We start from the raw sequence: 23,378 nt of genomic DNA, 5'->3' as shown, positions 1-23,378 counted from the left end.
ACAAGGTAGAACGGAGGAATAATAGAGTTACGTGAGATTTGAGAATCAAACTCATGATTATTACCTGAAAAAAAGCAGTACTTACTCCAATTGAAATAAGACTTGATTTTCAAATTATAACTCTTTTTTTAGTTTATTGATTAAGCCAAAGATAGAAAAGATAGAAAAGTGCTAGAGAAAAGATAGAAAAGTGCTAGATGAAAATCCTATCAAAAACCCAACTTGAAAAAAGCTATACTATACTAACTCCAATCGGGATAAGATCAGATCGAAATGTTAACTCATTTAGAGTGGATGTTATGAGAATGAATAGAACATTCTCACCAAAAACACAAACAACACACTTTCTATAATCTTCAAATCATCTTCCCACCACCTGTAACATCCCAAGTCCCAACACATCCCAGGAAACCCGAAAAAAAAAAAACATCCCTCTCTTCTCCTTTCAATATCAAACATTAAAAAAAGATTGCCTTTTTAATACCACAAAATCATTATAATTAACCCACACACTTTTTAAGTTTGATACACTTGCTTAAATCCTTAAACTATCAATAACCCTGATCCAGTTTCCATCGACGCTCCAGTAAGAGCTTCATTTACCCCTCATCCCCCCTAAAATTCATACATTCAGATCCACAAATCATCACAAAAAACAAAAAAAAAAAAGAAAAAAAAACCATTTCAAAGAAAAAACTATGTCATTGAAAAAAGAATCAATCTTTGTAGGATCATTGATCATATTATGGTATTCATCAAATATTGGGGTTTTATTATTGAACAAACTTTTACTCTCAAATTATGGATTTGGGTTCCCAATTTTCCTTACAATGTGTCATATGTCAGCTTGTGCATTTCTTAGTTATATTTCAATTGTTTTTCTCAAGATTGTGCCTTTACAAAGGGTTAAATCAAGGTCACAATTCCTAAAGATTGCAACTTTAAGCATTGTTTTTTGTGGGTCTGTTGTGGGTGGTAATATTTCTTTGAGATATCTTCCTGTTTCTTTCAATCAAGCTGTGGGTGCAACGACACCGTTTTTCACTGCATTGTTTGCATATTTGATGACCTTCAAAAGGGAAGCTTGGGTTACTTATGCTTGTCTTGTGCCTGTTGTAGGAGGTGTTATCATTGCCAGTGGGGTAATCTTCTAATTCGATCCTCATTTTTCACATTATATTGCTATATTTCAGTATGTTTTTATAATGTTTTGTTTATTTTGTTTATTGCTATTTGTTTATGATGTTTTCCCTCCTAAATTGCTTTTTCAATGTGTTTAATCTTTATTTTTTTATGATATATTTTGTTGTTTTTGTTTATTGATCTGATTTGAACCCTTTAGTTTGCTGTAGAGTCTGGTAAAAGAAAACTCAGATCTGAAATTCTTTGTTTATGTTTGGTTATACTTCTATAAATTTGGGATATGTGATCTTTTGGAATGTGAATATTCCCTTTGTTTATATAGCATATTAGCATTGCTGAAATTTCGAGAAAACTCGAATTATATTTAATTAGGGAGGATGGGGGTTAATCAAGATAGTGAGCATGATATTGAGTAATAGAAGTGCTTGATGTTTTATCCGGCAAGTTTTGTATGAGACGACGACCCATATAATTAGCTCATTTCTCTAATTGATCCCTTTAAGATTGTAAGTGATCACTCTAACACTATAAGAAGTGATTACCGTAAAACTATAAGCGATCTAGGGTTATAAGTGATCACCTTTAAGGCAGTAAGTGTACAATGGGCCAATCCAATAGAGATCATCTCACTGTGAAACACCGTCTCATTTGAGAATTGGTGTATTTGATTAGTCTTTACTTATATTGCTTTTGATGACCAATCATTGTGCAATGTACATGGTTTTTCTTCAATTTTGTTTACAAAGAAAAGTGATTGTTGTCTATTGATGATGTTCTTGGGATTTTTTCTTTAGTCGATTGTTGGGGTTGCTGGCAAATATTAGTATTGGCAAATTGCCGAAACTAATTACTGGTTGGCAATTGCTTGTTTGGTAGCTTGTTTTGTTGCAAAATCAACCCTATTTGTTCTTGTATTTTAAACTAACTACTATTCAATTATCTTCACCAATATTGACTTTGAACGAAGAAAAATATTGAAGTGGGACTTTTTGTATAGCTAATGAACAAAGTTAGATTATAAGTAGCATTTGTGCATTCATATGGAAAGCCGATGTGTGATCATGGGCATATAAATCTTTAAGGATAATTCTTATCAATCAGCTTGGCTCCTTAATTAAAACTGATAAAGCCAATGTTAGGCCGTGACAATTCGTCATATAATCTCCCCATGGGCCCAATCATGTGGACACACCCACGGTAATGAGCATGGACTTGCATACAAACTTGATAAGGTTCACTCTTTCCGAAAACCATATGTTATTAGTAGGATTACCTACCAAACATTATATACAAGTCCACAACCCACTAATTTAGTGATGTGAGATCTTTCTCACATGTGAAGTATTTCCAACAAAAACTTTTGTACTAATATTTGTTGCAAGATGGCAAAACAGAAAAATGTCAGCTATGGCCTATGTTTATCTTTTGGGGAGAGATTCTGCTTGTGCTTTGCTTCGTCAAAGGACATACACTAAAATTAAAACTAACGCCGACTTTTCACATTTTCCATTTAGCTATCATTATTTATAAATTAGCGGACTTATATGTTAAAACCCCTACTTCTGTATTTTGATAGGGGGAGCCGAGTTTTCATTTGTATGGATTTATTATGTGCATTAGCGCGACTGCAGCAAGGGCGTTCAAATCTGTTCTCCAGGGCATCTTACTTTCTAATGAAGGGTGAGTTTCTGCTTCTTTTTGCTCATCTATTTTGTCAAAGAGGTCGATGGGCAGTAATCCCAGAAACAAAATTTACCGAACATGCTATGAAACCTAGGCCACACGTGTATACATATAGTTTATGAAGTGAAGAGCCTTGATAGAAATACTTGAACGTAAGCAGGAATGGCAGGGACAAAAATAAGAAGCATGGTCAGGGCTAATGGCACATGACACAACAGAACCATGGAACGTCATAAGTCAAGAAATGAGCAGTACATGTTATGGTGCTATTACCACTTTTATGTCGCATTCTTTGATTTATTTTACATTTCGAGTTTTAGATCATCAAAGAGTAGTTCATTGACGCATCGTGAGCATGACTAAAAGCATTTTTTGGTTTAGTTTATATCACTTATCAGTGAAACATAATTCGCTAGTTAGTTCTCCTTTTGGATTCACGATTCACTAAAATTGGTTTAGAAAAAGCCTAAAATCGACCATAATTCGCTTTTTTCGATTCCGATTCGCGAGCCAATTAGCAAATCACATGACACTATCACGTACGTAGCCTTATCCATGTAGCTTCTTGCTTGGCAGGGTTTGGGGTATTAGATGAACGTAACCTTATCTTCGTAATATTCTAAATTTGGGTCATTAATAAAACTAATACAGGTTGAAAAGCACCTTTTCAATGGAATATTACCGTCTTTATGTATTCTTCCCTATTGGCTTAATATTACTACATCCCAGGTGCAAACTGATGGTTAGTAGCATTTTTCTGTTTGGATGTATTTACACTCTAATATCTCACTTTGTACAGGGAAAAGTTAAACTCAATGAACTTGATGCTATATATGGCCCCAATTGCAGTTGTCGCCTTAGTTCCTGCTGTATTTATAATGGAGCCTAATGTACTAGAAGTCTTTGTTTCTCTCGGGATCGAGCATAAATTCATGTGGATACTTCTTATATTGAACTCAATAATGGCCTATTCAGCCAATTTATCAAACTTCTTGGTGACCAAATATACTAGTGCTCTTACTCTCCAGGTTTGATATTTTGCTGCTTTTCAGTTTAGCACTCCATTAACTTAATGTCATTAAGTGGCTCTTATTAGGGGGGCAAGATGTATGCAACCTTATCCTTGTTAGTGATAAAAAAACGTTTCCGATTGACCTTTGGTAGCAAACATCATCGCAACTTCACATAAAGTGCATGATTTAATGAGTCATTCTAATATACTCCATTATTATCGGAATTCAAAGAACTATATATTTCTGGCCCCATCAAAATAACATTCGTTGCTTAATGCATATATTTATATGTTAACTTAGTCTTAGTTCTTAAAGTAAAAAAGATTTACAATGGTTACATACAAAGTATATTTAATCGCTTAGGACGATAACTTTGAACTTTCCAATATGCATTATGTTATTGTTGAATATATATATTTATTCAGCTTGTCTTGTATGAGATCGTCTCACCATAAGACGGGTCCATATAATTAGCCTATTAGTCTAATTGATCTCTTTGAAATTGTATGTAATCACTTTAGCACACTAAATGTACATTGGTCAGCCCAATAGAGATAGTATCACCATGAAACCCTTTTAATTAAGAACTTTGTTATATTTATTGGGTTTCAAAATGCACTTGTATAAAGTTTAAGGCCATGTTTAAGATAAGTTTAAGGATCCCTTATAAATCATGATATTGGTGTTATCTCTTGGTTATTAGGCTTTCTCTAATTAATGTCATTATTGTCCTCTAGGTATTGGGCAATGCAAAGGGCGCTGTAGCTGTTGTTATCTCGATACTTATTTTCCGAAACCCTGTTACCGTGATTGGTATTGGTGGTTATTCAATGACTGTTCTCGGAGTAGTTGCTTATGGAGAGGCGAAGCGGAGATACAAGTAGTAGATTCTTTCATTCAATTTGTGTTCTCCTTTACAAACGATCAATTTTTGTTTTCGTTTTCTAGAAAGAACGGATTAGCTAGGCGTTTGTAGGTAAGTATACTAGTATTGCATTCTCTCCCCTTAATGTACCTTACCCGCATTTCTTTGTTACAGTGGATCGGCATATCTTTGTCACAATGGATCGCTTATGTCGATAGAGGTATCAGATATATATAGAGATGGAAAGAATTCAAAACAGATGATTCAATGATCTTGTGTAGTTTATTTGTTGATTGGAAGGATTAGATTTGGAAATTATTGAAGAGGTTATAGGGTTTTTATTGCTATATGTATTCATGTGCATTTGATGTGTTTATTGTTTGCTCTTCTTTTCAATAAAAGTGGGTGAAGTTATGTCCATCTAGCAAGAAGGATCAAATGGGAGTTCAAGTAGTAAAGTGTTACGTCTGGACCAAAAGGTTATGAGTTCGAGTTCCAACAAACCTGTCATACATAGACGAGTGTTAAGATTCTTTATGATGCTCTTTCTTTCCCTTAAACTTTTGCGCAAAATGGATTTGGTTAAATAAAGTATCTTTGTTGATATAAAGGTTACTAGGATTGAGATTTTGCTTCAAATTGATTAGATTGTAGGATCAAATGAATCAGTAAGATTGTAAGATCTTACAAATAAGTTTTTAACTTAATTTTCAAGTAATAAACGAAAAAAATATTCGACATTAAGTATATAACTCCATATCAACAAAAAGCTTCATTTTTTTATTGTAATTATGTAATATCTCAAACATGCATGTATATCATCATCATCGTACCCAATATTCTTAACTTCGACAAAAAAATGATGCAATCTCATATAACAAGACGTAGATAAAATTATCTAAACAAGATATGTTAAAAACATTTAACCAAATCATATTGTTTTTGCAAATACAAGCTTGAACTCATTGCACCTAATTATTTGTCTATACTAAAGTGATCAGCAGTTAGCAAAAACTTGCATTAATGGCAACATAGAAGAGATTATTAGTGTCAGAATCCGCATTTAAGTTTTTACCTGGTGGTTTCTCAGAGTTAGAAGGAACGAACGCATTCTGGCCTTGCCAGTTTTCGTTAATGGCTGTAGCGGCACCAACTCTTATTAGACAACAAGGATCATGTATAACTTCGTTTCGCCAAGAAAGAAATGACCCAGAAACTGCTTCAAATATCCTCGAAAGTTGCTTCCATTCCACATTTTTTCACGTACTGATGTACTCACACCAATATCAGAAGTGCTATAAAGTTGAGTCATTAATTATATTGATAAATGAAAGAACTCATTTCATGAGTCTCTCATGGCAGTGTATTTATGAAGACGATTTTATAAAATGATCAGCACCTGAGTTATTGGTGAGAGTGTTAATCCGTACGAGAAAATATGTGGAATTGAAGCAACTTTCGAGGATACTTCAGGCAGTATTCTGGCTCACAGATTTCTTGGCAAAACTGAAGTTTCAGATCGGAGTTGGCACCATCAGAATATTTTTAGACCTGGTTTGGACCACTAGGCAGGGCATCATACCCATTGTGTTGTTGTAGAGAAGTACTTCGCTCAACAGGAATGCACTTCAGGATGACAGCAAGAGGCACGCCAATTGCTCCGATCAGAATGCTGATCAACCAAAGCTGCCAGCTTAAGGGTACAGTACTTGCAAAAGTACCAAAAAACTCGACTATTACTGCTTGAAATGCAACAGTGGAAGCCACCACGCCAATGAATATCCAGCTGCTGAGCATGCCGTGGAACACATTTATTTTCTCTATTTGACGACTGTTGATTTCGTTGAACACCTGGTGAGGAGAGGGCAAAGAAAACACAATGTGAGTTTACGAATTTAGTTTTAGCTACTGAAATTTCATCTCTGATAAGCTATGTTACAAGTATTGCCATTTGCAACAGAAACAATATGCTTTTCCTCTTTGAGCACCTTTTTTCCTATCAAGTCCAGACAATGTGAGTATACCTCTAGTCTGAATCACAAACTTAAGTTTTCTTGTTGGAGTTTGAAGCATATTGTGAACGGTCCCTTGAGTATTATGATAATTTGAGACATGGAGATAGGAGTGCATACATTCACAAACAATGGTAAGTTTTAATTCTAGGTAGACAAAATGGGCACCTACTAGGTGCAAGAACCTAAAAAGGTGAGCAATATTAAGGAGTAGGCAGAGCCTACGCCAAGAGAGTTGGTACTGAATTGGCACAAGGTTGGCAACTTGGTACAGACTCAACCAGGTATGCGTGTTTTTCTCCTTTAACGAATATTTTTGGTCTACTTCATGCACAAGGAAAGGGAAAGTCTATAAATATAGTTTTTTGGTGAATGCAAAATATACACTTCAGGAATGCAACTCTGCAACTTTTAATTTTGAGACTATTCCTTGACACATTTCAAAATTTTCATCATTTGACAGCATGCTTAGTGTCACAAACATCATTCTATCAACGCTTAATTGCACTATTACATGATGTCATATTGAATTCCAGTTTCTTTTTTTCATGGATGCTATAGCAGTCCATTTAAAATTATCGCGTTGAATATGGACTGACAACATGAACCTCGCAACCACAAGATGCAATTTCTGAACAGTTTCGGGAAGCTGAACAATAATTTCCTTTTTAGTATGAGCTAAGCGGGGATATTCATAACAAACCGAGAACAATGGAAGAAAAAATGTATGATACAGATAAGAAGAGGGAAAGCAGGAAGAAACCTGGCAGAACACAAAAGAGTTGAATATAACTGTATTCAGAACAGCCTGACTATCTGAGCCATTAAGTCCAAGTATCCGCTTTCCATCAAAGGTCAGAACAGCGAGGACAGTGAACTGATATGCACTGTGGCCAAGGATATTTCTCCACATTGGCTTGCTGATAAAATTAGCATTTCTCTTAACAGGAGTTCTTTTCATGAGCTCATCAGTAGGTGGTTCTGTAGCCAGGGCTAAGGCACCAAGCGTATCCATAATCATGTTAACCCACAACAACTGCACAGCCGTCAATGGAGCAGATCCTACAAGTTTCCAAAAGTTATGTCCATGAAAGGTATAAAGAGGTGTTGCAATTGCAAATTACATATAACTCAGGAACTAACCAGCAACGCAGGCAGAAACAAAATTGATCATTAGTGCAACGATGTTGACAGTCAATTGGAACTGTACAAACTTTTGAATGTTCACGTAAACAGCTCTCCCCCATTTGACTACATTCACAATGGTGGTGAAATTATCATCCATGATTATAATGTCTGCACTTTCCTTTGCAACCTGTAGACAACTTATGGGGTGAAAAAGTGAAGAGTCTAAAATTACACTCGATACTAGCAATGACTTTTGGTTGAGAGGATTAGAAAAGAAAGGAAGGGGAGAATAAGTGATCAATTCATTTCGAAATTCACTATGAAGCTTTAATAACTGCAGGCCTGTGTAATCCTTTATCAGAAACATATTACAACTGTAAAGAAAGGCAAAAGCATAGAAGTAAAGGCATCATGGAAATCGGGTATATCATTGTAGATGAGATCTAAACTCAGACAAAAATGAGTCAAAAAGAACTGATTGGTTGGCTTCCAATTTCTAAACAGAAGACAGGCACGTCACAAAAAAATGATATAACTGACAAACCTCTGTTCCTGCAATTCCCATAGCAAGTCCTATATCAGACTCATGCAAGGCAGGTGCATCATTGGTCCCATCACCGGTTACAGCAACCACTTCTCCAAGTGTTCTCAGGTTCCTCACAACTATGTGCTTGTCTGATGGCAGAGATCGAGCCATAACCTAATTTATAAAAAGAAAATTAAATTAAAAATGTTCCGATACTTTTTACTTGTAAAGGTATTAGCAGAAATAAAGTGATAACAGACCTGGATTCTTGAAATGCTGCCTTTCATCTCTTCTGGAGTTTTACTACGAATCTCTGATCCTTCTATGGCAAGGCCATCAGTCAGTATTCCACACTCTCTAGCTATGGCCTTGGCTGTATTAATGTTATCACCTGTGACCATACGCACGTTGATTCCAGCAGCTAAACAAGTCTGAACTGCATCTGTGACCCCAGGACGAACTGGATCCTTGATTCCGACAACTGCCACTAATGTATAGCCGTTTTCAGGAATTCTATTTTCATCATATCCATTATCCAAGTCTCTGAAAGCCAAGCACAAAGTTCTTAAAGCTTCATTGGCAAAACCATCAATGACATTAGATATAGATATCAAGTGCTCTTCAGAAAGATCAACAGTATTGTCATTGCAATCAATCATTCTATTGCACAAGCCTAAAACTATTTCTGATGCACCCTTGCAAAAGGCTCGCTTTCCATCTTCTGGTAAAGCCACAAGAACAGACATTTTCTTTCTAACAGAATTGAAAGGCTCCACATTTTGGATCTGGTATCGCTGGCGGAAGTCGCTAAAATCATTCTCCAGGAGCAATCCAAGTTCAAGCAATGCTGATTCCGTTGGCTGTCCTAAAATGGAAGTCTTTCCATCTTGATCCTTCACCACTTCAGCACTAGTATTTAAGAAGATTACTTGTAAAAGGATGGTCAAAGTACTCTCAGACACTTCTGATTTCAAATATTTTCCTTTCAACTCTATATTTTTGCCAGATACCCAAATCTTGTGAACTATCATATGGTTCGTAGTAAGTGTCCCAGTCTTATCAGTGCAGATAGAAGAGGCAGAACCCATAGTTTCACAAGCAGAAAGATTCCTTACCAGTGCCTTGTCATTCATCAGTTTCTTCATTGCAAAGGCAAGACTTAGTGTTACTGCTAATGGAAGTCCCTCAGGCACAGCGACTACAATTATTGTTACAGCAGTGGCAAAGTAGTCTAAGAACTTCAATGCATCTTCTGAAGACCAGTGCGTAAACTCATGATGAACTGCTTTATCAACCAAAAATCTAATTGCTAACACTAAAAATGTTAGTACTGCAAACACTAGTCCGATTTTTCCAATAATAGTAGCAACTCCATTTAGCTTCACCTGCAAAGGAGTCTCATCATGCCCCCCCTCATTCAGGGTCTCCATCAATTTACCCCATTCAGTCTTCATACCAACAGCAGCTACGAGCATTATAGCTGATCCGTCCTGTACTTTCGTTCCAGCTAGAAGAAATGGCCTTTCATGATCTATATGAAGTGGCTCACTCTCCCCTGTTAGGCTCGACTCATCAATCAACAAGTTATAACCAGACACAAATATGCCATCAGCAGGAACTATATCTCCTGTAGACAAATTTACGATATCTCCAACTACTAAATCATATATGGATACTTTTTGTCTATAGCCATCCCTTGTCACCTGAACAAAAACCTTTTTTTTCTCTTTGTCCAGATCTATAAATTGCAATGACTGTTTATAGTCACTTACAGCTGTTACCATGACAACCAAAAATATACTTAGTAAAATTCCCAACCCATCATACATGCCGCTTGGCAGACCTTCTGTAGCAATTCCTATTCCTACTGAAACTACAGCACACACCATTAGAATTATTAACGTCAAGTCTTGTAATGCTTCCCAGACAAACGTCCAAAATCCTCTAGGAGGCTTCTCTGTATATCTGTTGACTCCATAGATTTTTTGTCTTCGAGACAAATCACTTGATGGGATCCCATCTGCGAGTTGCGTGGATACTTTTCCCAGGATTCCTTCTATGCCTCCATGCGTATTTAAGCCTTTTATATCATGGCCACGAACAATTGATGCCAATTCATCAGCTTCAATACCAAAACCTGCTTCTTGAGTTTCCTTTGAAAGCTTATGTTCAATCCTACCAGCTGTAAAATTCATTTTATATAAAGAAAATCAGAGAAATGAATGCAGACAATATAATAGAACACCAAAGCTCCTTACCTTCACTAAAACAAATTGCTGCTTTATGTACCATCAATGCAACACGTAAATCCTGTAAAATAGATGGGGAAACAAAAGATAAGACAAGTAAGATGATCTTGATAAGTTTAACTCCAGGAACATGGGATGATGGAGCCATAGAGAAGTGAAGAGTCAAAACAAATAAATTTTCATATAAACCAGTTGACAAAAATATCAACTTCTATTAAAATAATGTCAAGTACAATAAACAGTGTCAGGTACAATAAACATTGTTTAGGAGGTCCAAAGGCAATTAGGCATAACAGTTACATTTGTCATTTAGTAGTTCGGGTAATGTCTGTAGAATATAGAGGTATTCATGTCTGAACAATACAATTTGAACTGCAAATACCACTCAAGATGAAATTCTTTAGTATTAGGCTAGTTCAGTCTAAAATTCAATGTTCTATTATGTTACTATTTGTTATCATAATGTACACCAAGGGTTTACTATGATTCTTTTGTTGCATCTAATCAGGAGATACTAAAGAGAAGAGTCACTGATTCAACACTCAATTATTGTTCTCCTTATTATTAGCCTGCAAACCTAATCTCTTTAAAAGTCTTGCTTAGGAGTTCTTAAACAGATAGTGTTTACCATGAATATATGTAATGGAATGAATTTGAAGCCATTACAAGGAAATGGGACTTTGTGAGTTCTCTTGTTTATTCTATAACTGTGGTATCAAGGCCGACTCGAAGTGGTGGCCTAGGTTAAGCCAATTGTGACCAACGTTGCCGTGAACAACGAGAATCGAACTTGGAGTGGTGACTTGGATTAAGCCAGCCGTGAGCGCGCGAACAACGAGTTTGAGACCATTACAAGATTATTGGACTTTGTCCCACATTGGATGTATGGGCAACTAATGTGGTGTTTATATAATAAATGGGTCCTTTCACCTACTAGGCTAGTCTTTAGGGTGAGTTTTTTCATTTGTTCTATAACAATTTTGTACACTTCTATATGAATGTATAAATAATTTTTACTTGTTGCATCAAAACATAGTCATTAAGGTTCCCTTAGATAATGAGGCATGAAAGGAAGTCAGCTAGATGTTTCGGGAACTAGTGTTCTATTTTACTAAACTCGTGCCTCTTTTACTCTATACTTCTATCTATCTCAAATGAGTCTTGTCATAATCAACTACAAAAGAAGAGTGAGAAGGGAGCACTACCATTAAAGGGGAGAAACTAGTTGAAGATTCTCCATTGTTGTTCAGTGAGGGACAAGGTAGATCATGTTGTGAGCTTGTTAATGCTATTGTTGAGTTCCCAAAACCCTGTGAGGGAGTGGAAATACAAAAGAGGTACAGAGAATGTGAGCAAACACCAATGACGGTGTTTGAGGTTGAGTAGCAACACATAGTTAGTGTTTGCAAGTGTTCTATTCATTTGTAATTTGTATAATACCTATTGAAATACAATTAATGATTGAAGTGGTATCCTAAGATATCGTAAATCACGTTTCTTCCTTTTCTATTTTTGTTTTTGTTGTTTGCTCAAGAACACAATAGCCGTTGTCTTTGTTTTTTGAAGTATTTCCTTTCAATTTATCTTGCTTTTGTGTGTTCAATTCACAACATAGATATGGTTCTACTCTTGATACACCTTAAGATGTTTTTTCCAAGACTTGTACAAAATACAAGGCATCATGTCCAAGTTCAGACAAGATATTGAAGGCAGCATGCCACTATGTAAATGAAATCTAAAATCAGGTGAATGCTCTTCTGAAATGAGCAAGCTAAGAGGAGGAAACACAAAACCTCTTCTGAAATGAGCAAGCTAAGAGGAGGAAACACAAAACCTGCTCTATTGAACATATATTAACTAGCAGAATTATGTTATAATGTTGTGTATGTTAAATATAGGATTCAATTTTACTATGATCTCTCTAAAACATGAATTCTCTTAGGTTGAGCTTCCATATTCCTTACTACAAGGAATGAATCCAATTCTTTCTTGAAATTCAATTTTTCTTTTAGTTTAGACACATAGTGAAATTCCATTGACCATGCTGGAAAGGTCTACATGTGATTGAAACACTGGAACAATGGAAACTATTAATCATTTTGATTCATACAATCCTTACATAAAGGTTTAAATTACTCCCTCTGTTGATAATGCTGACTCGAATCGAGTCCTTATCATGGAAAAGGTGAATCATGGAGTCACGGATCGCGAATGAACTCGCGGGGCGCGAGTATTTGATGAAAAGTTTCTATTTTGGAGAATAGGAAAGTCGCGGCTCACGACATAATGAACAACCCGCGAGATTCTTGACAAAAGCTACTGTTTTGGAGTTTCGGTGCAGTCACGGCTAGCGAGTGGGGGGAGCGGCCCGCAAGCTTCAAGGCGGTTTTTGCGGGTTTGCCCTTTTTTGTGTTTTTTGACGGTTACTACTACTTTGGACGGTTATTTGTGTAATACTTGGAGCCCAAGTGTTCTTTTATTTTGGTTTTATTATATATATACCTCCTCTTATTAGTACTAGGGTTCATTATTCACAAATAGAGAGATCATAAGAGAGAGCCATTATTATTTGTGAGAGTGTCTTTATTCATCTTGTAAAATTTTTGCGATCATAGTGAAATTATTCGAATTCGGTGCTGGTGGACGTAGCTATCACATTGATAGTGAACCACGTTAAATCTCTTGTGTCATTTTCTTATTGTTTGCATTGAATTTCTTTATTGTTTCATTATTGTTCATCGATCTTGCTTCCGCTGTCGTACAACAATTGGCATCAAGAGCTCAGGTTTTAGTCCTTGGAGAGTTTTTGATTGAAACAATAGTTCGAGATTCTACAATAAGAATTGAGAAATTTACCAGGAAAAATAGCTTCAGGCTGTGGCAAATAAAGATGAAAACTCTATTGAAACAACAGCAAATCTGGCATCCGTTGGCTCCAAAGAGTACTACTGCGGAGTCGGAAGACGGACTAACTGACAGGCAATTAACAGTAATGGAGGAAAAGACTCATTCTACCATTTTGCTAAGTTTGGATGATCATATCATCACGGAGGTCGCTGATCAGGCTACGACGGCGGAATTAAGGCTGAAATTGGAGTCATTATATATGACTAAGTCGTTGACTAACAAATTATTGCTGAAGTTAGCGATTGTTTAGCCTCCGAATGTAGTCGAGTACTCCCTTACGGGATCATCTGGAGAAGCTTAACTCTATTTTACAGGATTTGCGTGATTTAGATGTTAAGATAGATGATGAGGATGTTGCGTTGATTTTACTTGTGTCTCTACCGTCTAGCTATGAGAATTTTGTTGAGTCTTTTGTTTTTGATAAAGACTCACTAACCTTAGAAGAAGTGAAAATAGCACTTCATACTAGGGAACTTCGTCAGAAAGCTATAGGTGATAACAAGGAGAGTAGCAGTGGGTTGTTAGTTAAGTCTCGGAAGTCGAAAAATAAAAAGGGGTTTAACAAAGGTAACAATACTGGGTTGGGTGCTAGAAACGGCAATGAGGGATCTAGTAAGACTGGGGGAAGACCTGTTATTACTGTAAGGAACTGGGGGGATAATTGTCCAGTGAGGAAGGGTAAGTCCCAAGTTGCTATAGTTGAAGGAAAAACCGAAGGAGAACTATAATTCGGGGGAAGACTTGGCATTAGTGAATTCTGCTAAGTCTAGGGATCTTTTTGATGATTAGGTTCTGGATTCGGGGTGTTCGTTCCATATGAGTCCGCGTCGAGACTGGTTTGATGCGTATGAGTCTTGCAATGGGGGGACTGTCATTGTAGGTAACAATGCACCATGTAAGATTACGGGTATTGGCTCCATGAGATTGAGGACTTGTGATGGGAGAAAGTTGACATTGACTAGGGTGCAGCATGTCCCTGCTTTGGGGAAGAATCTGATTTCATTGAATACCTTGGATGATTTAGGGTACAATGGAGTGTTTTCGGATGGGGAGCTATCCATTTATAGAGGTTCGGAGTTGGTACTCAAGGGTATCAAGAGGAACACCCTCTATGTCTTTGAGGCTATTACACTGTCTAGTTTTGCGGTTTGCGCATCGGTGTCTCACCAGCAGATGACCAAGATTTGGCACATGAGGCTTGGTCATATGAGGGAGAAGGGTATGCAACTATTGTCTAAGAGGGGTCTACTATCCGGGATCAAGGTTGCCAACCTTGAATTTGTGAGATTGTGTGTTTGAGAAGAAACACGGGTCAAAGTCCAACAAGGGTGCTCACATTACTGATGATGTGCTCGATTATATCCATTCAGATTGTTGGGGTCCATCTAGAGTTGAAGGTATGGGAGGTTTCTGCTATTTTGTGTCATTTGTAGATGACAAGTTCCGATACACATGGCTCAAGTTGCTAAAGTCAAAGGATGAGGGCTTCAAAGCTTTTAAGCAATGAAAAGCTTTGGTGAAGAATCGACAGGGTAGAAAGATCAAGAAGTTACGAACAGACAATGTGCTAGAGTTTTGCAAAGAGGAGTTTAATCAGGTCTGCGCAGATGAGGGTATTGGTCGGCAACATACCGTCAGGATGACACCACAACAGAACGGTGTTGCAGAGCGGGTTAATCAGACATTGCTTGAGAGAGTTCGATAAATGCTCTCTAATGTAGGGCTTGGGAGGAAGTATTGGAGTGAAGCTATGATGACATCTTGTTATATCATCAATAGGGGTCCTCATTCGGGAATTGACTTCAAAATCCCGTTTGAGATTTGGAGTGGTAAGTTGCCTAATTTCTCTAATTTGAAGATCTTTGGTTATGTTGCTTATTATCATGTTAGAGAGGGTAAGCTGGATCCACGAGCCAAGATGGGGTGTTTTGTTGGATACGGTGATGGTATGAAGGGGTTTAGGATCTATTTACCTTCGGAGGGTCGAGTCATTCTTAGTAGGGATGTTACTTTCGATGAAAGCACCATGTATTCCAAGAAGAGCTCGGAGTCTTCTGATTTAGGGAAGGAAGGGGAGAACTTGCTACTAACAGATGGGGTGCTTGAGGTACGTCAGTCATCCGTTGCTGATTTAATTCGAGTGCAATTTATTGATGATGATGTTGAAGTTCCAGTATCGGGTACTTCTAAACCTGAGGTTGTTCCATCTTCTCCTAACTCTAGGGAGGAGGTGGAGCAGTCTAATCAGGGGTCATCTAGTCAATCTGACACCATTCTTGAGCGACCTAAAGAGTTATCAAGAAGTCTGTTAGTTGATTGAAGAGATGGAAGGAAGGAATTGCTTTGTTGAGAATTTGGCAGGTTATGCGAAACAGTTGCATTATTATGAGATTTCATTAGTCGTTTTTAGCGCCTAATTTTTTTTTATATATTTGTTCGTTACTAATTATAATTTAATTAATGATGGTAGTAATTTGAAAAATTTCTACGATGATTAGAAACTTGTTAATTCGATACGTGATTATGAATTGTAATAAGTAACGTAAACTTTGGAAGTAAAACTTAAAGTTGAGCAACTACCCATAATAGTTCGAGAAAATTTTAATTATTACCCGAGCATACTATTTAACCATGATAGGAGTAAATTAATTTCATACACGTATACAAGTGATTTTAAACATGAAGTACAAGTTACATAACTTGTTACATGTACAACAATTTTTAGCCAAACTTTAAACTATCTTAGATAAACCTTTCTTACACCATAATAGACCAAATTGAGGACAAAAAGCACCCCAAATCAACCCCAAACAGCAGCCAATATGGCTGTCCCCAATCCCCTTAGTAGCTCCTTGTCCACTTACACACTCAAGCCAATCACACTACCCAAACCCCTTTTGTTCTACCGAAGCTTGTGCATCATTACAAGCATGCAAGAGGCAAATATTTGAAGCAAAAACACTCTATTTTCTGAACAATTATTCAGCCATAATCCCCAACACATTGCTCCCAAGTTTATCCATGAAAAAACACTAGAATCCTTCAAACTTTCAACTACTAAAACACCTTCTTTTCTCATCAAATCTTCTTCAAAAACCTATCTAAAACTTCTGAAAATTTATGTTTATAAACTCAAATCTCCCATAAAAACAATCTTCATTTCAAGAGCTTTCCATAGACATCAAACTTGAAGAAATCCACCAAGTATAAAGTAAGTTATGTTCATTTCTTTCTTCGACTATATTTTGTTAGAACTTGTTCATGTAAAACATTTTTTTTAAATGAATCCTTCTATAAACTAAGATCATTATAAAATGGGTATTCTATCTGTAAGACTAAGAAAAATCATCACTTGTATAAATCAACAAAAATCGGAAACTAAGAAAATGTATTTCCACAAACTTATAAATTTTGTTATTTTAAGAATAAGTATAATTTTGGGACTTGATTAATTATGTTGCTCAACATAACAAGTACACTCCAAATAAATTAAAATCATCACAAGAATTAGTTTGACAACTCCAACTAAGGAAAGTTAAGTGCATGTTAGAAATCCAAAATTATTATTGATTTTTGGAATGAATGCAATACGTTGAAGTGATTCAATCTTTGGTGATTTAAGAAGAAAACTTGAAGAGGAGCAGCTTAAGCTAAAAAAATTACACAATATCCCGAAGGAACAACGTGATCTCAATGAGTATCGAGATCAATGTGCTCTTGTTCATAAGCTTCTTCAAGAACAAAGTATGTTTTGGAGAAGAAGATCGAGGGATATAGTAGTGAGGGATAATGATCGAAACACCCGATATTTTCATCAAAAGGCGAGTATGCGAAGAAGGAAGAACAGGTTGATTGGGTTACGTGACTCAAAAGGATATATGCAAGAAGATTCACACAATATGGAGCAGATTGTGATGGATTATTTTAAAAATCTTTTCAAGTCGGTAGGTGATAGGAATATGGATGATGTCTTCGATGCCATTGAGACCACTCTTGGGGAGCAAGATATTGAGATTCTCTCACGAGATTTCACGAGTGAAGAGGTTAAAGCTGCTCCTTTTCAAATGCACCCAAATAAGGTGTCAGGTTCAGATGGTATGTCTCCTTCCTTTTTTCAAAACTTTTGGCATATTGTTGGTAATGATATAATTGAGTGTTGTTTAAACTTCCTTAATCATGGTGTCATGCCGAAGGAATTTAATGTTACTAATATTGCTTTGATCCCTAAATGCACAAATCCAGAGCGCATGACTAATTTGAGACCTATTAGCTTATGAAATGTGGTATATAAAATCATGTCTAAGTGTCTCGCTAATAGAATTAAGCTGTTGTTGCATTCTTTAATTTCTGATCAACAAAGTGCTTTCAATCCTAGGAGACTCATTACAAATAATATACTTGTGGCTTATGAAACTTTGCATTGCTTGAGAATACATAAAAGTGAAAACAATGGGACTATGGCGGTAAAGCTCGATGTGAGCAAGGCTTATGATCGAGTGGAAATGGGATTTTTTGGAGGGTGTTATGAGAAGAATGGGCTTTCCAGTGCATTGGATAAATTTTTTCATGAGGTGTGTAACAACTGTTAGTTTAAATGTTTGTGTAAATGGTAATTTAGTAGGTCCGATTATTCCGAATAGGGGCTTGAGACAAGGGGATCCACTGTCTCCTTATTTATTTATTATATGTGCGGAAGGGTTAACGAGTTTGTTAAGAAGAAGTAAAAGGTTAAGCGATTTGAATCGCATTAAAGTTGTTGGAGCCGCTCCTAGTATTTCATATTTACTCTTTGCTGATGACAGCTTGATGTTCTGTAATGCTACGGGGTTAGAGGCTCAAAAGCTAAAGGATGTTCTTGTATCCTACTCTAATGCTTTTGGACAAGTGATAAATTTTGATAAATCATCGATCTCTTTCAGCCCTAGAGCGAGTGAGAACATTAAGCAAGAGGTTAAGGATATTTTAGAGGTTCAGGAAAAGGAGAGTGATAGCAAATACTTAGGCTTACTTTCTTTTGAGGGGAGAAAGAAAAAGGAAGTCTTTGCATATTGGAGAGAGCGAGTATGGAATACAATTAAAGGATGGAAGGCTAAATTGTTATTGAGGTCCGGGAAGGAAATTTTATTAAAATTTGTTGTTCAGTCAATGCAAACCTACGCTATGAGTGTTTTTTTACTACCTAAAAGCCTATGTGAGGAGACTCAGAGGATGATGAACGCCTTTTGGTGGACATTGTCTAGGGATAAAGAATTAAAATGGATTTCATCGGAGAACCTATGTATCTCCAAAAAATTTGGTGGTATGGGATTCTGTTTGCTGCATGAATTCAATCTTGCTCTTTTGGCTAAGCAGGGTTGGCGTATATTGTCTTCTCCTAATTATCTTATTGCTAGAGTTTTTAAAGCTAAATATTTAGCAAATCTATCCTTTTGGGAGGTGGGTATTAGTAGTAATGCTAGTTTTGTTTGGAGAGGTATATTAAGAGCTAGAAGTGTTTTAGAAGGAATGCGAGTGGAGAATAGGGTTAGGAAGGGAGGTTAGAGTTTGGAATGATAAGTGGATTCCAAAGAGAAGAGATATGAAAGTCCATTCACCGATTATTGAGGAGTTTAGGGATCTTAGAGTTAGTGATTTAATTATAGAGGAAAGAGGAAGGAGAAGGTGGAGCATAGAGATATTAGAGCAGTTATTTGATAAGGAAGATAGGGATTTAATCAGTACAATTCCCTTGGAGAATAATCGAGTTAATGATCAATTGATTTGGGGTTTCACTACTAATGGATTATATACGGTCAAATCGGAGTGTTGGGTAGCTGTGGAGTTAAGGAATGATGGATGGAAAAACAATTTTAATGATGATGATTTTTGGATAAGAATTTGGAACTTACAAGTTCCTGGGGTGGTTCGTGGTTTTGTATGGAGGGTAGCAGGGACGTGATTCCTACAAAAGATGCTATTAAGAAAAGAATTAATTTGGGGTCTGACTTTTGTGAGCTTTGTGCCAATGAAACAGAAAATATACTTCATGTAATCAGAGATTGTGTGTTTGCTAAAGAGGCTTGGGCTCGTACAAATCTTGTTTTACCTATAGATTTCCTTAATGTTAGTTCTTTTCGAGACTGGATACGTGCTATATTATATGCTTGTGACAGTAGAAAAGTTGCGTTGTATGTTTGTTTTGCTTAGCTCCTTTGGAATGCTAGAAATGATAGAGTTTGGAATAATAATTCAGTGGATATCTAGTATCTTTTTTCACAGGTACAAGCTTATGTTCAAGAATGGTGGTTTGTCAATGATAAATACAACGTATCGAAGAAGTCACATGGTGTGAAAGTTAATTCTTGGAATGCTCTGGATCCCAACAAGTGGAAGTTTAATGTGGATGCTGCAAGTTTTAAGGAAACTAATATGTTTGGTTGGGGTGGTGTCCGTAGAAATCATATGGGTGAAGTGCAAGCAGCAATATTAGATGTTTATTTTGGAGGTGGTAATTCAAGCACTTCAAAAGCAAAAGCTTTGGAATTTGCAATGAGATGGGCTATTGATAATGGAGTGAAGTATATATCTTTTGAGCTAGACGCACAAAGAGTTGTTCAAGCTATGAAAAATTCTAAAACTGATATTTCCGAGTTTGGAGTTATTATCAATCGTTGTAAAAATTTTATTAATGATTTTGTATCTTGTACATTTTCTTTTGTTTCCAAAGACTGTAACAAAGCAGCACATATGTTTGCTCGTAGTTCTATTGACTTTGGCTGTTGTATGATATGGATGAAAGATTATCCTTCTTTCATCCAATCAATTATTTTGAATGAAATGAAAAAGTAATCTCCTTTAATTTCAAAAAATAAAAACAAAAATAAAAAACTCCCATAAAAACACGAAAAAGTTACAATAGAGAAAGTCTTAATAAATAACAATTATTTGTGAGAATAATAAATCACCATTATGTGGTAGGTTGTGATAGAGTGAAAGTTTTGTTATTTTAATTTATTTTTTTTAATTTTGTTTATTTTTATATATTATTCTTTTTGTTCTTTTATAATGATTTACAAATCACCGTTATTGATTAGAAATTTTTGAGTTGCAATATATTACTACATAAATCTATAATAGTAGTATGTTATCACCCTAAGTTATTACGTGGCTTCCACTTAAGTTTTTGGGAATTAAAAGTTCACATCTTATCATTGTGATAAAAGTTCATAAATTTACAAGAACCATCATAGAGGAATCTAAGTAAGCAGTTGATGATAAATGATAGCAACACATCAATACTTAGTATACTACTAGATCACCTGCAAGGAGAAAAAATATCTTCATAATATCCGTACATTATATTAATATTGTGTAGACTTGGCGAAAATAAACCAACTACCCCCTCACCAAACATTACGCGGCCTAAATATAAAAATAGTGCAGTGCACTGCGCAGTCTTTTTTATGCTCGAGTAAGATAGGAAAAATAATGGGTCATCAGTCATCACTAATCACCGTGACATGTATTAGGATCCTCTTTAATATTTTTTTCTATTATTCATACTAGAATTTTGATACATATTTTAGAATAAAAAATAAAATGTCAAAATTTTTCTATTAAAACTCCATCAAATAATTATATTCATTAAATTGAGTAATGAATTCCCTATTACATTTTAAGTAATGGAGAAGATCCTAACTCCCATAATAGTGGGTACCTAGATGGGTAGATGGAGGTAACAAAGGTGACCCGTCACACTCAAGAGGACAACAACAAGAGATAGAAGTGAAAAGAGGGGATGCTAAATGGAGCAATGTTGTCCTCTAAATAGAAATACCCAATAAAATAAATAAAATGTTAAAAATGTTGATATTTTTCAAATCCCACTTGCACATCCTACTTGGTCCCAAGTCCCAACACCCAAAGGTAGGGAATTTACCTTTTGAGACAAAACAATAAAGAAAGTGGTGACTTTTGGAAAAAATCACTGGTAAAGAAAGGGAAGAAGTAAAGGGGAGGTGGGAAAAAAAGCTTAAAACTAATAAAATTCTTCTAACTTTTTTTAAAGATGAGTTGAAAATCACCGAATTTAGAACAATATACACCTACTTCAAAAACCAAGATATCATGGGAAGGCCAAGATTTGTTTTGAAGACAAGAATTATGTCAAAATTTTAATCTTAACTCAGATGAGAAATTATACTCTCTCATATTCTTCATAAGTGTCTCATTTACTTTTTAAATACTATTTATTTCTTACTCTTAATTTTATTTTATTATTAATCTATAAGTCATAACATAGTGGGATCTTGTTTGATTCGTTTCAATGCAAGGATTATTTATATTAACTTTCTATAATTTTTAATTATACAATAGAAAAATTAAGAATCAAATAAGTGCATTGAATAGAATGAATAAAGCAAATGAGACATCGCTGAATAGAATGGAGTATTAGATTATGGGCAATGATATGTTTATCGTCTATGTTTATCCTTTTTGGTGTGCATAAGTTTCATTTGTCAATTATCTTTCCTCCAAGTCAAGACTCGACAAAAGAACCCAAGCGGCAAAAATACGATCCAACAACTAAAGAGTAAACTGGCACAAATTTCCCTCCTTTATAAATTCGAATCAATATTAATTTCAAAATAATATCAAGGCATCGCATTAATAGAATTTGAGGTTCAAAATTAACTTCAAGCTAGTTTCTTAGAGCTTTTTTTTTGGTTTTTAGTTAGGCGCATAATGGAGTTGAAGTTTTCAAACAACCATGGCCAAAGACCAAAAATTGTATCATATCACCAACAAATTATCTACCACAAACTTTTTATAGAATCTTAGATTCAATCAAAAATTTAAACTCAACATGAACTACAATTAAGTAAAGTGTCTATTAATACTTGTATGATAGGTTCAATTAACCGGTCTATTTCAATTTAATTAATCAACGAGTAACTGTCCACTAGTATTAAAATTAAAATTGAATAATTAAGCATGAATAATTGATTGATAATAAATTCATTAAAAAAAGTTAAATCAGCTGATGATACAAAACGTAAAATAATTGAAGTGATGATGATTTATGTGAAAATGAATAGTCATTAAAAGCTAAACATGGAATACACGTGTAAATGGTACTCACATAAATATATTTTATCTTCTAAATATATATTAAAAATATTTATCAAATTTCTGTAAGATAAAATATTCCAAATAAGAATAACATTACAAAATCAATATTTCGTAAACCAATACTCCTTTCTTATAGTAGTGCTATTACGAATCAGACAAAAATATATTGAAATGTCAGCCAGTTAGTGCGCCATTAAAGACAGGAAAACTTAAAAAAAAAAAAAAAAGGGCAAAAGTACCTGAATAGTTTTTGCAGCTTGAGAGCGTTTTTTAAGATCAGCAACATAGCGGAATCGACGGCGGCGATTACGAATGAGTAATCCGACGGCATTCCTCCATCGTAATAGAGCTTCTTCCGGCGGATTCGGCGGCAAATTGAAATCCTTTAACAGCTTCTCCTCCATTAAAGCTTATTATAGAATAATTTATTCTTTGAAAAGATGGAAAAAGAGTTAGGTTAAGAGCTTTAGAGCTCTGTTTTAATGGCGGCTTTCAGTTTTTCGCTGCTTGAATCGTTATCGTATACTCAGTATTGTGTGCGTCAGTCGATGAAATGGAATTTGGAGGAGAAATGGACAAACGGGAATGGGGTTTCAGTTTCACTCTACCATATCATATATTCATATCATTTATACTCTCAATTTATACCATCATATTTATTGTACTTTTTTTAATATGTCCTATTAAATTTATTTAATTTTAAATTTTGAATATTATTTATATTTTTCTTTAATTTTATAA

General features: G+C 35.5%; 2 protein-coding genes across 2 annotated transcripts; one reads left to right on the top strand and one right to left on the bottom strand.

Annotated features, from left to right (window-relative positions):
• The first annotated feature begins 210 nt into the window (after positions 1-210).
• On the top strand, positions 211-5,436 carry LOC130813463 (UDP-URONIC ACID TRANSPORTER 1-like). The gene is made up of 4 exons (XM_057679298.1): positions 211-1,142; positions 2,720-2,823; positions 3,626-3,854; positions 4,577-5,436. The coding sequence occupies exons 1-4, from the start codon at positions 699-701 to the stop codon at positions 4,721-4,723; spliced, it is 924 nt and encodes a 307-aa protein (XP_057535281.1). The 5' UTR covers positions 211-698; the 3' UTR covers positions 4,724-5,436.
• Positions 5,437-5,453: 17 nt separating this feature from the next.
• Positions 5,454-23,315, bottom strand: LOC130813458 (putative calcium-transporting ATPase 11, plasma membrane-type). The gene is made up of 7 exons (XM_057679294.1): positions 22,877-23,315; positions 10,629-10,680; positions 8,631-10,552; positions 8,389-8,544; positions 7,860-8,031; positions 7,480-7,778; positions 5,454-6,555 (listed from the first exon to the last, which is right to left on the bottom strand). The coding sequence occupies exons 1-7, from the start codon at positions 23,039-23,041 to the stop codon at positions 6,250-6,252; spliced, it is 3,072 nt and encodes a 1,023-aa protein (XP_057535277.1). The 5' UTR covers positions 23,042-23,315; the 3' UTR covers positions 5,454-6,249.
• Positions 23,316-23,378: the final 63 nt, after the last annotated feature.

Source organism: Amaranthus tricolor, chromosome 1, assembly GCF_026212465.1.
Source record: "Amaranthus tricolor cultivar Red isolate AtriRed21 chromosome 1, ASM2621246v1, whole genome shotgun sequence".
Taxonomy (NCBI): domain Eukaryota; kingdom Viridiplantae; phylum Streptophyta; class Magnoliopsida; order Caryophyllales; family Amaranthaceae; genus Amaranthus; species Amaranthus tricolor.
This window is presented reverse-complemented; position numbering and strand designations above follow the sequence as displayed.